General features: G+C 39.0%; 2 protein-coding genes across 2 annotated transcripts in view; both read right to left on the reverse strand.

Annotated features, from left to right (window-relative positions):
- Positions 1-5,980, reverse strand: LOC101860602 (ubiquitin-fold modifier 1). Its single transcript, XM_005107860.3, has 5 exons — positions 5,895-5,980; positions 4,375-4,431; positions 3,546-3,603; positions 2,391-2,463; positions 1-1,317 (listed from the first exon to the last, which is right to left on the reverse strand). Coding segments are annotated over exons 1-5 (261 nt in total). The 5' UTR covers positions 5,897-5,980; the 3' UTR covers positions 1-1,246.
- A 9,912-nt stretch (positions 5,981-15,892) lies between these two features.
- LOC101862896 overlaps positions 15,893-18,547 on the reverse strand; it is a gene marked incomplete in the record, with an annotated part of 21,007 nt that continues 18,352 nt past the window's right edge. Inside the window, 1 exon segment of the mRNA XM_013087788.2 lies at positions 15,893-16,786. Coding sequence (XP_012943242.2) covers positions 16,655-16,786 — 132 coding nt within the window.

Consider the following 18,547-nt stretch of genomic DNA (forward strand, 5'->3'; position numbering starts at 1 on the left):
AGCAAAAAAGTATTTTTCTTTGAACATGGGAAAATGGAAATAACAATAACACTTGAGAACTAAATGATACCTAGGAACAGTACATTGAAGACTAAACAGTAAAAGAACTGACGAGGATACAAACACAGACGGCAAAAACAGAGACAGAAAAAAAAATTACACACAGCTTAGTCCAAACAAATGTTTGTCAAACCATATATTGCAAAATTTGAATAATCACAAGTATGAAACAAAAGTCCTCACAATCCACTGCAGAAAAGAGAGCCATTATTAAGAAATAATTTATATTGTAATATTCTACCCCTATCTCGAAAGTAAGCAATACAACTGAAAACACCAAATGTTCACTGACAAATTCCGGGGGTTGTAAAACAGGAAAATCAAGATCTGACGCAAAAGAAAATTTTTTAAAATCCACACAGTTGTCACTTTTAGTATCTAATGTAGTGACATCATGAGTGGTCCACGGACAGAGGAGCAGTTAACTGTCAACTATTTTACCATTAAAAATACAGCCGGCTACAAAAGAAATAATAAAACACGTAGGACACGAAGCACGTGATCTCAGAGGAGACAAAAACAAAACACTTGTGTGAACAATCAACCAAACAAATACAGAGATACACATTTAGCCGAGTGAGGCACTTCGTCCCAACAAACAAAGGAACGAAGAAAATACATATATATACGTGTAGCGCAAAACAATACACTCATACCCAACACCATTCCATTACATCACATCATTTAAATACTTTCTAACTGTACACTTATTTACAGCAGCCATACTCTCTTCATCCAATAAAAAAAATACAAGCAAGAATTATTTAATGAAGACATTCAACAGGAAAACTTACAGCTGTTCATTAACTTTCATGTATACTCATCTCACAGCAATTAGATTGACAGAGAAGTTTTGTTGATTTCACAGCTGTAGGTAGAATATTTTCAAATCTTTTGGCTAAAAGTGTTAGAGCCAAGATCTTTGCATTTAAACTATTTATGCTCCAAAAGTATTGTAAAAACTTTTGAGAAACTCCAACAACAATTTGCACTATACCCTGGCTGTTCCTGAGATTATCTGAAAGAATTAATATTGGAAACTGAGTTTTCTGTTGTCTCGGAAGAACAAATTATACAGCCAAAATGTTTATTCGTCTGTATCAAATATTTTTTAAACTGCTTTTACACAAACATGTGAAGAGGAATCCATCCACTTTATAAAGACTTAGATCACACATTCACAAAACTAAACACATGCTCCTACTCGATCCCGAGGTATCAATCTCAGCTCAGATCCGTGCTTCAGGAAGACGCTACCTGGAAAGAATAGAACCAAAGTATGAAGACGTTAGAACAACTGCATGAGAAAAAACCAACCACTAAAGAATACAGTCAAACCTGCTATAAAGGCCACCTATCCAACACAATCACCTGAACAAATGGTAACTCTCCACTTTCCTCCTTGCGTTTTTTTTTTCTTTCTATATTACAAAGACACTGTACAAGACATCCACCTGTCTAAGACAACAATTTTTCTCCTTGACAAAGGGTGGCCATCACCATCAACACAACTTAGATCATATGAGTAGGAGAGCTGCTTCGACCATTGCTTGTCGGGACCAAACTAGGCTTAGAGGGATATAACATGCTATAAGCACCCCATGCCCAGATGATTGACTGAGATACTAGGTAAAAAACACCTCTAATCTTCACCTATTAGTGTGGCAAGTGCCATAAAACTCTTACTAAAACTAAACAGATGCCATTGATGTGTCCTGCTCCATCAAAACTGTGGTGCACTCTAGCACATACATAATGAAATCTAGGCAGAACATGGAATTAAACTCACATCCAAAGTGAGCAAATGGTGAAGCGCTTTATCTCCTCACCGCAAAGGCTGGTCAGTGGGTATAAGCGATTCGGCTGAAGTCAGGTGAAGCTTTTATGAAGAGTCAGCACAACTAAGACATGTAAGCTCATTGTGTACTAATTACGGAAATCGCACAGATGACCCTGATTTGAATCCCCAAAGGGGCTTACGTGAACATGGATTGTCTTTGTCCTTTATTAGACTCTTTGTCTACACGGCTAAGTCCCTTAGGAGATAACTTTAAATTTCAAGGTCCTGTTTCAGTACTGAAAGGAGCAATATACCCCACCATACCTTGCTTGCAACTACACTATTCCAATTCGTCACATCAGACAAACTAGACGGAAACAGCAGACCACAATGGTGTGGCCATCAATTCAATATCCCTCATATTACACCACAGATGTCCCCCCCCCTCCAAAAAAAAAAGAGACAGAGACAGAGACAGAGACAGAGACAGAGACAGAGAGAGAAAGAGAGAAAGAGAGAGAGAGAGAGAGAGAAGGTAAACTATTCTGACCTGCAGTCTGTGCTGGGTTGATTCCAATTCCGTCGTTAGTGATGATAGCACTCGTTGCAACTGGGACCTTGAACTGAAAAGCAAGATGAATACATTGTGTGAGTTTGTGAAGTATATCGACATGACAAGATTTATTTAGTGCTAAGAAAAAGGAAGACACTCAGAAATGTACATATTATGTACGTCGCAAACAAAGACACACAGCAGAATCATTTCCTCTGAAGTTGGGCAGTCGGGGTTATTGAACAAAGGAATCTCGTTGAACTGCCAGGCCCGCTGTTCAACCAATTTCACGCTCGATCTAAGGGTGGTGTTATAATGAGGTTTGACTGTATTTCAAAAAATCATTGTGACCATATTCACCACTCAGCAATGAAACTTAGCACATGAAGATCCTAAGAAATTTTAAAGATACCTTGAATATAAATTTAAAAAATGATCTTTTACAAATGTGTCAAAATTACAATTTTTTAAAAATCACTTGTGAAGGCTTGGGGGGGTGAAGAACTTGGCCCTAGGACCACAGGTCGATGTTAGATTGATCAACACTACTTCTTTCTACTACTTGGCCTTGTTGATCAAGATTGCCAATTTCATAGTCACTAATCCCTTCAGCCTTCCACTAGCCTTTACTACTCTGAATCCTCTGCAAACCTTGGGTCAGCATCAGAATCATCTTATTCAGCATGAGAAAAGCCTAGGTATAATCTGTCATCGACATAAATTGTGGGACTACAAGTTTAAAATGTTGAGAGGATTGTGCCAAAATGCATTTCAGTCAATCCCCTCGAAAACTCGAAATTCTGTTGTTATCAATGGACGTCACTCAAACAATGTTCAACTGACAAAAGACAGCAGTTACTTAGTTTTTATTAATTATAGGCACTTAACACTCATATATACTGACAAGATCTTTCACTGTCTATGGTTAGGTACCCATTCACACCTGGGTGAAGTGAGGAAAATTCATGTAAAGTGCCTTTCTCAAGGACACAACCTCTGGCCTGTGGTTCGAACCCCAGAACCTGCAACTTCACGATTACAAATCTGATGATGGCCTGACTACTAGACTACCGCATCAGCTAGAACATTCTTGCATTTGATTAAGATGATTAACAAAAACTTTGAAAAAGTATGAAGTGAAGATATATTTACCTCCTCAGCGGCAAACTTGAGGACTGCAGTGAAAGGAGCCCCATCTGGTACTGACAGCCTGAACAAGAAACACAAGAAACAGTCCATAAATTTATTACTATACAGCACACTTAAAGTTAACAGCTGAATAACTGATTAAATTGTAAACGTATCAAGGCAAGTTCTTTATTTATGTTTACAAAAATTCACTGGCTATCAATCATAAAATTATTATTACTGCACTGAAATGAAATGTGTTTGTGCTTATCGAGATGATTTTTCTTTTTATTAGGTTTCAATGAAATTACAAGAACAGAAGCTAAAAAAATATATGAAAAAGCTGCATGCAATACAAGACTAGACAAAGAGAGAAATTTTCCCCTAAATTGATAGGCCTACTTGTTGTTCAATCATAATAACATAATTCAAGAAAAGCAAGTTCCTCACAAAAATACACATTGTGGGTAAACAACCTTAGTAGACAAAACCACAGTAAATTATATTACATGTACATATGTACATGATGAGTAAAATATGTGCTTGCAAGCCCTTTCTACTTTGGGAAAATATCTTTAAAAAACATGTTTTCTTCATTAACACTTAGTAGTCTCTTGTCGCAATAATGCACGAGCGAAAATTATACGCTCCAGTCCCCTGATGAAGTAGTTCTGCACCAGCCCCGAGAAGTCCATTGCAGTCATTACCCAAGCTGGGTGACAAGATGGGGTATTTTGTACTGCTGGCTGTGTGACCCCAAAGCGTTAAGTAGCCAACACTGTGGAGCAGCTGACTTTAATTGAGATCAAGAGTGTCATCAAAGACTCAAATATGTGCAAAACTTTTCACTTACACTTTGTACGGTAGTTTTGAGTCTGACGTCAGGGTAATCTTGAACGTAACCTTCGACCTGCAAACAAAACAAAAATGAGTTTTACTACGTTTCATTGGGTAGTACAGTGAATTTCTCCAAATATTAACCATCTTGTTAGACCAAACCTCCCCATCCTTTCAGAGCAAAAATTGTTTAATGTACCAAAAGAAACACATATACATGAAACTTCGTCACAATACTTACATAAGGAGGAGGGCTCTTTTCACAAACCCCAATATTTTTTCTTTATATGGCATTTATTTGTCAATCGTAGATCCCCACCTTCATAAACTCCACCAGCTGTTAAAGGACCACCCACCCCACCTCCTTCACCCCGAGACAAAGGCTTAGAATTAAATTCATTTGAATCTTCATCTCTAGCACTCTCATTGACATTGCGTTCATCACCAGTACTACTGACCACATGGTTTTGACGTAAGTTGTTCTGGCATTAAAAGCAACTGTTGCATAGTTTACATTTCTCTCCTGTACATGAACTTGGTTTAATAGCCGGCCTGCTTTTATTGAAAAAGATCCAATATTACAATAAAAAACATTCAACATTGCAGTCTTAGACTCTGAGGTCATTTTTAAAGGCCAACTCTCCCATTTGATTATATAATGTGACTCTTGGGTTGATACGTTCACTAAATTTCAAGTATCCATATGTAGAACTCTCTCTAAGTTGGGTAAACTTGCCTTCCAGTTCCCAGAAGCTTCACTTTGTGGCAGTAGGCTTAAAGATGAGGATTTCTCAACATTTTAACCTTTTTGTTGATGAGTAGATTTAGTTTATAAGTTTTGTATGTGTAAGAAGACTTAGTGACTTAGTGCTCGATCTAGATCTAGATTAGACCTAGATTATCTAGATCTAATACTTAGCTAGATGAAAGTGAGAAATCGGCCAAAAACAGGCTCCCCTTGAGACGAGAATGAAGTGAGCAAATTTTATAATTATTCAATTTTATGTAACAGAAGCGGAAAAAATATATTTAACCATAGATTTGGAATGTAAGAAATTCAGTTTCTCGACTAGATCTAGATATCTAGATCTAGATCTAGATCTAGATCTTTGGGGTGGCTGTGGGCTGTGGAGTGGGTCAGTCTGTATCCCCAACGGCTCCATCCCCAACAACCAACCTTAATATGATTTACCAAAAATTATACAATAGTTCAAATGGACAAGGGCAAGAGTTCACTATATCAGACTATATCAGACTATACCAATAATTATTCTCTCAATCGCCAGGCTCCAGGTTGTTATCTTTTTTTTTTTCATCGCCTAAATCGTCCCGGTCTCTGGGCCTGGGGGAGTCTGCTGGGTCTGTGGCCACATGAATCCATATTGACATTCATTACGTGAATACGGAGGAAAAGTAGTTTTTAGATCCACCACACTCCATCTCTTCATTATGATAGAACTAGTAAAAAGTTATAAAGTTGACAAATTTTACTTTCAGATGATCAAAATTAAACAATATTGAAAAGTACAAACTCACATGTTTCTTGTTTATGTCGCAGACACGCAATCCCGGAAATAAACCCACCCGAAGGACTTAAAATATAATCTCTTGACATTAGAGAACTCGATAGTATTCAAAATAATCTTTTTCCCGAGAAGACGCCCTTTTTCTTCGGAACTGAAAACATTCAATGTATTAACTTTCTCCGAAAAAGAAAAATAATAATAACAACAACAACAGTAATAGTAATAGTAATACTATTACTAATAAAAATAAAGAATAATAATATGTGTGTTTTGTGTGGTTGTGAGTGCATTATGGGTGTGTGTGCGTGTATGTGTGCGCGTGCACGAGCGCGCGTGTGTGTGTGTGTGTGTGTGTGTGTGTTTGCCGTCTCCTCCTCTCCCTCCTTCCTCCTCCTTCATCGTAGTTGTGGCTGTGGTCGTCCTGGTCTCATCTAGTCTTTGGTGCTGTCTTGTGAAGAAGAAGAAGAAGAAGAAGAAGAAGAAGAAGAAGAAGAAGAAGAAGAAGAACAACAACAACAACAACAACAACAACAACAACAACAACAACAATGACAACAACAACATCAACAACAACAACAACAATAACCACAACAACAATGACAACAACAACAACAGTAGCAACAGAAATATTATAACACTAGCAACAACAAAACCAGTAGACTTTTTAGTTTTACGTAGTTTAAGTGTTTTACGGCGCTCGCAACTGCATAAGGTCATTTAAGCGCAAACCAGTTGACTGACAGATAATGAAAAATAATGTTTTTCCAATGTAATTCTTTACTACGCCACTAATGTGTAAGATTGTGGTCACCCCATCAAGACTAATTACACATTCATGCTAGACTGTCTTCAACAGAGTGAAGCGTGGGTGGTTGGCGGGTGCTTTGGTGTGGTTTGCTCCTTCTTTCCTATCAAACATCTATCGTCCTTATCTCCCATTCTTCTTTTTTTATGTTTGTCTCTCTCTTGTAACACCTCTAATCTTCTGTCGCTCATATGACCTTAATATTATGCAGTGGCGAGCGCCGTAACACGTCTATTAAAACTAAACTAAGAATGAAGCGAAACATAATTTGAAAGGGCACGTGAAAAACAGGTTAAGCCACAAACAACGCTTATACAACGACTTACCCTATTGTAAACTATTTCATGATGGGCTTATCTAAGTCTTCGCTTGATTTGCTTCGATGAAAATAGAGATCGTGATTACATTAGTTGGGGGCTCTCCTGGCCAAGAGGGTAAGGTGTTGGCCTCTCTTTCAAAGGTCCCGGGTTCGAATCCGGGTAGCACCGAAAAATTTTCTTCTCTAAAAGTGTTTCCTTTCCCCTCCTTTCTTTCAAGCAATGTTCTGGGTTTTTTTGTCTCTTTTTTCTGCCCCTCCTCCCTCACCTCCTTTGCCCTCTCCTCTGGGCTCCTGACTCTTTCTGCAGCCTTTCTACTGCTACTCCTTGGCTCTTTCTTACTACCGTTTTTCTACCACACCCCTGATCTTCTGGTAGGAAAGATCTATACCTAGCCTTCTCGGACAAGGGCGAAATATCTCGGAGAGCCCCGTGTGCAACTTGCGCACGTTAAAGATCCCATGGTGGTCTAAAATCGATAAAAGTTGGCTTCGGCCGCCATCCGGGCAACATTTCCAAATTTCCTACCAACTGAAAATGTTAAGTGTGTCCCGCGCGCTCATATGACCTAATGCAGTTTCGAGCACCGTATAACACTTACCAAAAAAAAAAAAAAATGGCCTTGGTTGTTTGTTTTTTCTTGTTTAATTTCATAGGGATCTTCTACAGGTAGGCCTTCTGTTGTAAATTTATCTAAACATGGACGTATCCTTTTTTACACTTGACCCCTTCATTTAGAAACGGAAAACAAAATTGAGTCGTTTCCTCGATCAGCTGTGGCTTTTGACCACAAACGCTTATCCGTCGTAGTGTGCGGTACCGACATAGATGTAGCAATCTAAAAATGAGATAATTATACGGGTAAAAGTAAAGTAAAGTCCCCGCATCCGATCCGGACATTTGGGGATTGCCGTGTTAGTGAGACAACATCCGGGCCTTCGGCATGTTGTCGTAGGGTGGCCAGTTCCTTTCGACGCCGCCTTTACTTCCCCAACTCGAAGTCAGGTACCCATTACTGCTGGGTGGGCAGGAGGGGACGAAAAAAATCAGTGTCCGAACCGAGGCTCGAACCGTGACTTTCCGCTTCGGAGACGAGCGCACTAACCACTCCGCCACCGCACCATCAATTCTATGGGTACCGATGACAATGAAACCATTGCTCATCTCTTACAATGTACTCGTCTGAAACCTTCCAGTGGTGTCTGTGGTCGAGTGATTGGTGAACTCTGAGTCAAAGATAATCCCAAGTTTACGAAACAGCTTTTAAATGGATGCTCAACGGAGTGAACTTTTGAGTGAGACGGAATAACCGTAGTTGAAAACCCCCCATAGACCTACTATTCCATACCATGAGTTCCTTCTATCTCCGTATCGAGGAATCTGTCTCTCTCTACGCTACGGTAGCCTACGTGTGTGGTCAAGGGGAAAGCCCTTCGATCTGTTCTATCATTCGCTGTTCAACATACCCCTGAAACTACCATCTGGACATATTTATCAAGACAAAGTTTTTTTTAGCAGCTTAAACAATGAAAAGCTGTAGTTGTATCAAACTGTTTTAATTGCATTAACTTCGTGGCCTGTTCTTTATGAAAATGAAATGTGAGGCAGCGTGGTGGAATCAGGCTCTCGTCAATTTTTGGGCATATTGCGTTATTGGTATCATCTTAAAAGCCTGTTCATTTGTCTTGCTTTCAATGAAAAAATTACCCATCAATTTTCAATAGAAGTGGAGATATTTTGGATTGAAGGAGGTGGGGGTCACCTGGTTTAAGAGGTAAAATTAGCGAAAAAATGGCCGCCAAATCTTGGTAAATTCCAAAGCTGGAGAGTTCATAGAAACTGGAAATTTATATTTTTGTGCCTTTATTCAACGTTTTCGGTGAAATCCTCAAAGGAATGTGTTTGTAAATGGACATAAAAGGTCTTGAGCTAAAAACAAAAATTTGATGAAAATTACTAAGCAGGGAGAAAACTGCTGTTTTCTTCGATTTCATTATTTTGACGAGAGCCTGATTCCACCACGCTGCCTCACAAATGTTGATGTTGTACAAAGTAACAGCATCCTACCCCACCCCAAGACCCCCCCCCCAAAAAAAAACAAAAAAAAAAACCAAACAAACAAACAACAACAACAAACCCGCACCCCCCCCCCCCTCTCTACACCCCCACTAGCCTACAAAACAAAATCAGAAACAGAAACACATATGCCATAAAAACAAACCAAAAACCCAAACCAAAACAAGCAAAAACAGAACACACTCAAAGAAAGAAATTGAGATAACCGGACATTGACAGACAAGGTTTTAAAAAAGGCGCCGATTTTCCCCGATATAGATGGCGAATTTCCCTGACAAAATGCGAATTTCCCCGATATGGATGGCGTATTTCCCCGACATAGGGTGGCGAATTTACCCGACATAGGGTGCCGAATTTTCCCGTCAGCATGTAGAACACACAAAAAAAAACAACGATAGAAATAAAATACAGAGCTAAACTATGCCAATCCTTTACAGAAACCCGATTTCTGATTGCTCATGATGAGAGGCTTTCAAGCTTGCTCGTGAGAGAATGATAGCACACAACATAATATCAAAATGGCGATATCTAAATACCTTATCCAAAGTGGCGAAGTTACCCGACTTTACAGGGGAACTTCGCCATGCGGGGAAATTCGCCACCTTCGTATCCCTCCTCACAAAACATGAAACAACCTACCATGACGATTTAAGGACAATTCCACACCTAATCTTTTTCTTAAATTTAAAAAAATAATTCGTTTCTTACAATTCAATTACCACAATTACCAAAGCAATCAAAACTTTGAGAAATAATAATATGACGTCAACACTGACGATTTCATGATCGCTAGTACACATCTAATAGTGTCTTCGTTGTTCACGCTTTTAACTACAAATCTTCTTTCCATAGATCCCACTTTCTTGATCTTGACGCTTTGATTTTAATTGTCGTATGGTATGGTCTGGAATGGTATGGTATAGGGTATGGTATATGGTATGGTGTATGGTATATGGTATATGGTATGGTATATGGTGTGGTATATGGTATGGTATATGGTATGGTAGGGTATGGTAGGGTATGATAATTTATGGTATGGTATGGTAGGGTATGTATGTAATAAGGTATGGTATGGTATGGTGTGGAATGGTGTGGTATGGTATGGTATGATGTGGTATGGTATGGTATGGTATGTTATGGTATGGTATGGTATGGTATGGTTATGACTTAGCCCCTTCACTGCCTGGTGCAAGACTGTCTCAGACTCTTAGTCTTAGTCTTAGGCTTGGTCATGAAGCAGGCTTGAGGGTTGAAGCGGATTCCTTTCTTACATGAACCTCGATGTTTACCAGAACATAATTCTTTGCAGTTGATTTTTAAAAATCTCTACAGATATTTCTGAGCACCATTTCCAATCCAACTCACCACAGTCAGCCTTCAGCCCTCAAATCTCCCTTTACAATGAATAGGCCTGCTCAAGGTATACATCATTCCAATATTTATATTACCGCCTCCCCCCTCACCAACTCCCGCAGCCTCTTCCCTTTACACCCTTTCCCACGAGCCTTGCAGTGAAGGGATTAATAGGAGCCTTTCAACACTGTATAATTGTTGAACAGGCTAAATGTCTAAATTTAATAAATCAGTGCCAGTCTCTGACAGGATAGAGCTAAGAAGGGTGGAGAACCTTGAAAACTCCCAATTCAACCGACGTTTAGGAATGCATTGAGGTTTTTGAACCAGGTTCCCCAGCATCTTAGATCAAGGTGATACCTACCAAGGGGTAGTTAGAAGAAGTTATCCAGCCATTATATTATTTTGATTGTGATATTAAGAGCTGCCTTAAAAGGTCACATAATATTAAGGAACAATTCCGTTTCATATTTTAAGACTCGAAGTGTTGGGGTGTCATTTCTGTACATAAATATATTTATATCTGCCAGTTCGGGCAATACATTATGTATTGTTGTTCAATATGTTAATATGGATTCAATATTGATCGTCGTTTTACTGGCGTTCATAAGCTCTTTGTCCTATCCGGAAAACATTTTTGACCACAGCAAAAGTGATCATTTTGGACACATTAAGAGGCACGATTTAAACAGTTAACCACAACAGCAGTAACCTTGCAAGAACAGACCAACTACAAGTCGCCAGGCTACCCTAGAATTACACAGTTCTATCCGCTCAGTTTTGAGAAATAAATTTGACGTCAAAAGATTATGCGTTTCACAACATGCCAAGCTTTTTCGAACGCAATTCTTTGAATATCTTGATAACGACTCCAAATAATCTTACGATTTTAATAGAGCAGATAAGCGGCCAAAAATGTCAGATAAAACTTTGTATTTCTGAGGGGTGAAGTGTTGGAAATAAAATAACTAACCACAATAAACGAGAAGGATTATGAGTGGGGAATAATTTTTATTTAAGAGGAATACACGTTAAGTTATAGGTGTAGTTACAGTAAAGACTAACCTTTTGTTTCTACACACAATACATCGATATAGGCACGTACTAGTATGTAAGTGAATATCAACATATTTCTATACCTAAAATAATACAGTCGCTTTATATAATGTGAGCAAAGGGAGTATAGAAGTTGATAATTACATGAGCAATACCCCAAACGGTTTTTTTCACACATTTTGCAAAATCCACAAAACATCAAAATCAAATGTTTAGAAAAAAAAAAAGAAAAAAAAAAGAAATAATGCAATATTCCACAGCAGATAATTCACACCTTGCCGTGGTAATTCAAATAAAAAATACATACATACTGTACTTCAATGAACTTCCATAAAACGTTCATAGAGAACATTCAAAATCTACACTTTTTGCATATTATGTGGAACGCCTCTTGGCTACAAATTAAATGCTCGTCAAGCCTCCAATCCCAGAAATGCAAGGTTTGCTCCTCGACGAAATAAATGGGGATACAATTGAACAATTCAACAGCTGAGAGTTCTTTGAACATGTGCACAAAAAGCAGTTGTACAATCATACTTTCATAATTATTTTATACATCTTGACATTCATGGAACTGGAAAACACTGTACATACTTTACAAAAAACAACGACATAATGTATGAATGTAAAATATAAGTTTGAACTCTTTAACAGAGTGACGTACACAACACTAGGATTTAAAAAAAAACCCAACTAGACCAAATTCAACGTTCAACACTTCAACGTCAAAGGTTTGGTTTGATTTCTAAATGTTTTTTAATGAAAGTTAATGAACATCTGAGGCCTCAACAATCGTTTTGCGACCACTGATAAAACCTCTCATTAGCAATGACATAATTCAATTGCATCGTTTAAAACAATCCTTCATGTAGTTTTCAATATAGTTGAGGAACACAGTTAAACCGTTTAATTTTATATGCTCAAAATTATTCAGGAACGGCATGCAAAACGTATTTTTGGTGTGTAGCACACGATCACCCGTTTCTGTAGTTTGTGAAGCAGACGTGGTCAGAAGCTACGGAAAGGGAAGCAACCAGAAAGAGTCAAGATGCGAGGAAACTCTATTATCACGATGATCTCCCCTAGCTCACTATGCACCTGAGTTGTTAAGCACTGGATTATTGTTATGTGAGACATCATGGTGAAATTAGGCGCTCGTCAAAATGGTGAAAATCGAAGACAACGGCATTTTCCCTCCAGTATGGTAATTTTTTTCTAATTTCTGTTTTTTGGCTCAACGCTTTTTATGTCTATTTAAAAACATACTTCTCTACGGATTTTTACTGAAAATCATTAATTAAAGGTACAACAAATGTAAGTTTTCAGTTTCCATGAACTATCAAGCTTTGGAAATCACCTAACTTTGGCGGCCATCTTCTCGCTCATTCACTCTGACACCAGGCGACCCCGACCTCCTTCAACGTAAACATCTCGACTTCTATTCGAGATAGGCGTGTACTTTTTTTTCACCACAAGATGGTCAAATGAACAAGCTTTAAGATGACACCAATAACTTCAGATGTCCAAAAATTAACGAGCGCCTGATTTCACTGCGTCGTGACACATTCATAATTAAGGTTTCATCTTTGATTGTCAACAAGCGATCTTGAAAAGGGTGTAAACGTAACCCAGTTGTTCAACAATGATTTCTCTTACAACCTTATGATAAGGTGAGTGTCAAAAGCAACCATAATATCAACTATTTGTTTGACTGTCAGTTCGGCTGTCTTTCTCTGTCTGTCTGTCTGTATGTTTGTCTGTCTGTCTGTATGTTTGTCTGTCTGTCTGTCTGTCTGTCAATCCCTATGTCCGTCTGTTTGTCTCTCCCTGCATCTTAATTCGTATATTATAAACTTGGATCATACAAAAACCTTCCTTTATAGGTTAAAAGAAGGTCATCGTTTTTTATATATAATTTATTCCTAAGTACACTTTGTGCCCCTTATCAACATCGAGAATTCAAAAACGATGTACAATAAACAACAGCAGCAGCAGCAGTAACAACCACAGCAACAACAGACAAACAAACCAACAACATCGTTTCTTACACAGTGGGTCCAAAACTCTGATATATCTAAATGCATAATTGTGGAAAAATCGGTTAATACCTACTTAGTACTTAGCTAAAACATAGAATACATTGTAATAAAAGTCCTGATCTGTTGATCGCAGTCAACGTTTAGAACAACTTAGGCTACCATAAAATATTCATATCATAATAACGCATGCGCATTGGAAACGACCTCATGGGCATTGTTATATGTTTGCCATTTATATAAACAGTATAAAAACTTAACTGCATCAGTTATTATTTTTTTTCACTCGCTTTCTCTTCATCCACATAGTTTTCTCTGACCCTCAGCCACTCACCTTACATTCACTCTTCACATTTTCATCACACAATTATTTCTCATTTCGTTCCCCTAACCCTCGTTTATTATTGAAGGGGTCAGAAAAATAGACGGTCAACATAGATTTGAATGGACTGTTTGGATGGCTTTTTAAAATTACGTCAGAGTTATGGCCTTTTAAAATCACTTAAACTTGGTAGCACATCATGCTTAAGTCCAGCTGTTTTGCCCCCTATTTTTTCACTTTTATTTTTTTTTCTCATCTCAAAATGTCAAGGTGACATAGACCTTTTATTGTTCTGACCCCTTCACTTTGTAAGTTCAATCATTTCTAACAATCTTTGAGCTCTGCAATGTACTATGTAGGTAAACTAGAAAGTGGACCCCCCCCCCCCCTCTCCTTTTCTTAAAATAACGAATATTTGAGTTGATAATGAATGCACGAATATAATATGAGCTTCTCAGCTCGTTTGTCAGTCAGATTGTGAGCAAAAATACGTGATTGTGAGGCATATTATTAGCAAAGAAGCTAAATTAATGTTTATTGGTCAGTGGAAAAGATCGTTGTTCAGTCATATTTAGAAAGACACATCGTGAAAAGTCATATCTAACGCAAACAAAATAGAGTTAGAACGTGTATAAAAATGTTATTTCAACGTTTGAAAATCGTCTACTCATCTAGTAACAGCTCGTAAATACCATTCCCAAAATGTTTCTACAGATACTACTGTACGGGGCTAGCTAACCTTTAAAGAAATCACGTAACTTTCTTTTCTCACACAGCTACGTCACAGTTGGTATGGATCAGACTTCGGTCGTTTTGGAGGTCCCATTGTCTTATCAACTCAAATACTAGTAAATAGAGTGTTAATTACATTGAACACAACGTTTGTCGCGAGTTAGAGCCTCTTACGTCACAGGTATGAGGGTGTCTTCTGAAAAAGCACTTTACAAACACATTATAAACATTTGCATTAAGGCACACTATCAATATTTATTGTAACAGAACGAATCATAAATTGATGGTGCCACGAAGAGGGGGGGGGGGGGGGGGGGTGAGAGGTGAAGGAATAAAAGAATAAAAGGACGTATCAAATGATGGATAACTGAAAAACAACGCATGGCTAAGCGAATGAGCGAATGAGCGAATGAGCGAATGTATGAATGAATATGAATAGGTACACGAATGAAAGAACGAATCAGTGAACGAACATTACAAACTGTGAAAAGGTGTATCTAAGGTGTGAAAAATTAATTCAATAGATACTGACATGCATAGTTTGAGAATACATTTCATTATGAATCTATTTGTGTATAAAAGTTCATCTTTGGGGGAATGGGAGGCGGATGGGTGGGCGTTGTGTGAGGGTTACGGAATTGGGTGGGGTTGGTTGGAGGTTGGGGGCGAGGGTGGGGTGGCGAGAATGAGTGGTATATATGGATTCAAAATTTAAAAAATAAATCTTTTTGGTCATAAAATGAAATGAGAGGATGTGTTTTTAGAAGATCGCAATAACTTGTGCCATTCTTGTCAGGATTCTTTGGCTTTTCTAGATATAATATAGATGTCTGCTGGTGACGGTCAATTATAGCTGGATCAGTGCTAGTCGTATTTTCTATTGTATTGGCGAACTCATTGAGCCAACACGGGCACTCACACCTCATGATTTGAACGTTGTGCACACCATCCCCCCAAACACATAGAGAAACCTACCATGATATCGCCCCCCTCCCCCCCCCCCCCCCCCCCCCCAATTTTCCCCTCATATAACTTCTTGTTGTTTGAAGTCGACCCGGTGCGTCGTTTAGCGTCTGAATTGTTTGATGCTAGGCCCTATTCCAAAGGAAGAGTCGACATTTTACTATGCCTCAAAGCCACGTTGAGGGGACGAGACTAGCAATTTTGGCAGCCGCATAGTAAGCACACATTTTAAGATGCACAAAGAGGTTGAAGATGGTGAGGTTGGGAGGGGGGGGGAGGAGGAAAGGGCAACAGACAAGTCATTAAGTCCTTAATACTTAGGTGTTATAACGACACTGAACAGTAGCGTTCTATTTCGTATTTTCTTAGTATCGCCATGGACCCTATAGATTGTTCTCACCAGCATTTTTTTTCTATATATAGGATATTATGTCGTTGTAGTTTTCTTGTTGGATTATAATGTGTTCCCAAAGGCACATATTATATTTCAATGTCGAATGACTAGGTTGAAGTATGTTCGCATGTCCAACAGACAGTTCTCAGCAGAGTTTTAAGGAAGAATAAAAGAAATTTCTAGTTCTCATAACATTTCGTCGTTGAATCTCCAGATATCAGTTCAGCACGAAGTTACTAGTTTTCACATTCTCACTTTAACTTTCAGGACAGTTGAAGCTCAACAACCTCCATAACACAGGTAGACAAATCAGCAATCAGTTACTGGTGGAAACCATCAGTATAACATCTCTAAAGACGGACCCTGGTGAGGAGGGCGAGGAGTTATGAGTAGATCCACTTTGTGAAGACTACAGTTCTGGAATCAAGTTATCAAGTAACCTTTAAGTACTGTGTGGAATACCGATACCATAGGGTTTTCGATTTCAGTTAAAGGCTTGGGGTATGCACACCATCAATCTTTGACACCTTCAATCTTTGACGTCATCAATCTTTGACACCATCACTCTTTGACGCCTTACAATCTTTGACGCCATACAATCTTTGACGTCATACAATCTTTGACGTCATACAATCTTTGACGTCATACAATCTTTGACGCCATACAATCTTTGACGTCATTAATCTTTAACGCCATACAACAAAAGAATGAGCAGGTCAGCCACACGAGGCGCACGACCATCGGCAGAAGACTGAGCTGATGAGCACATTTCTCTGACAGGAGCCCAGCTTGGCCCAATACTGGCAGCTTTTGGCGTGCTTGGGGTCATCTTGGCACTCCTCCGCCGGACCTGGGGAGAGGGAGCGAGAGAGAGAGAGAGCAATACACGATTAGTTGTCGTTTTAGTAAGGGCAACACAAACACGCCATATATACGAGTCGAAGATTAGAAGTGTCACTAGAGAGGCATGATATTGTATGGTATGGTATGGTGCGGTATGGTATGGTTTGGTATGGTATGGTATGGTATGGTACGGTATAGTATCGTATGTTATGGTATGGTACGGTATGGCATGGTATGGTATGGTATGGTATGGTATGGTATGGTATGGTATGGTATGGTATGGTATGGTGTGAGCATTATACAAACAGAGTTAACGGTTGCAGCAAACGATTAAACATTTAAATAAACGTACACTGGCGAGGTAACGGTCATTATATGCGAGGAAAAGAGCGTGAAAAAACAATTAAAAACATGGCCCTTGGTGGAAGAAATGGGGGAAGGTAAGAAATGGGTTTTCGAGAGAATAGGGACACCCATCACTCTTCAATAAACGAATTGAACAAGACATGTGTATATTCGCACAAAAATTTGCCAGATCCACATTCCACTTGTGCGACTATGCTCATATTACAGCAGGTAATCGCACACGTACTCACATGCATTTGTATGTGTAATCCAATAAAGGTCTTTGCATTGAACCCCCCCCCCTTCTTCCATCTCTCTATCTCTCTCTCTCTCTTTCTATCTCTCTCTTTCTATCTCTCTCTCTCTTTCTCTCTCTCTTTCTCTCTCTCTCTCTCTTTCTATCTCTCTCTCTCTCTCTTTCTCTCTTTTTTCTCTCTCTTTCATTTCCTCCTTGTCAAAGTATGCGTATTTCTCTGTCTCCCCCCTCTCTCTCTCTTCCTCTCTCTCTTTCACTTTCTCCCTATTCCACTCCCAAATATGTGTATTTCTCTGTCTGTTTTTCTATCCCACCCCCTCTCTCTTTTTCATTTTTTAACTTGTGCTTCTCCCAAGTATATGTGTTTCTTTGTCTGTCTCTCTCCTCTCTCACCCCCACTCTCTCTCTCTTTCTCTCTCTCTCTCTCACTTTCTCTCTTTCTTTCCCAACAATATTTTCCTTTGCCCCGTCAGTCTCACTCTGTATGATGCCTCTTGATCTATCACCTTCGTCTCGCTATCAGTGATTACTTGATTACTACCACTCGCACCATTAGTAAAACCTTTTGGGTAAAACATTCCGTCTGCCAGGTACGTATGTCAATCTTCCCGCCCGCGACTTTCTTCTGCATGCCAGTTGGGCTGACATGACCTTGGAAAATACGCGTACTACACTCTCGTCCCGAGAAACCCTGGCAATTTGACAACTGGCACAACCTCCTCGCTTTGGCAGAGCCAATATCTCTCTATCTACTATCTACACGCCAAAGACGATATCGCGTGTAATTACAAATTAGCAAAGAAAGCATACGTCAAGAAGGTTCATCGTTTGAAGAAAAAAGTGCACCCAAGAATCAAAGCGAACGTATAAGACAACACTGCCAAAGGCACGGATAAAAAGGTTATGTTTCAGTTCTGGGGAAAAAGTTCTTTTAGAATGATTCTTGCCCTTACTCTTTGTATCCAGAATAATGTGCCAGACAGCAAAGAATTGAATCATGCGTGCAATTGTACATGTGCTAACGATTTCAAAAGTAGCCTACTTTACGTCTTCGGTACCAATTACACGTTTTGTTTTATAAATATTGTATCTCATCACTTGTTCTCCATCCATTCATCCATCCACCATCCGTTCAAAGATACACACACACACACACACACACACA

This window comes from Aplysia californica, unplaced genomic scaffold (assembly GCF_000002075.1).
Source record: "Aplysia californica isolate F4 #8 unplaced genomic scaffold, AplCal3.0 scaffold00638, whole genome shotgun sequence".
In the NCBI taxonomy this organism is placed as follows: domain Eukaryota; kingdom Metazoa; phylum Mollusca; class Gastropoda; order Aplysiida; family Aplysiidae; genus Aplysia; species Aplysia californica.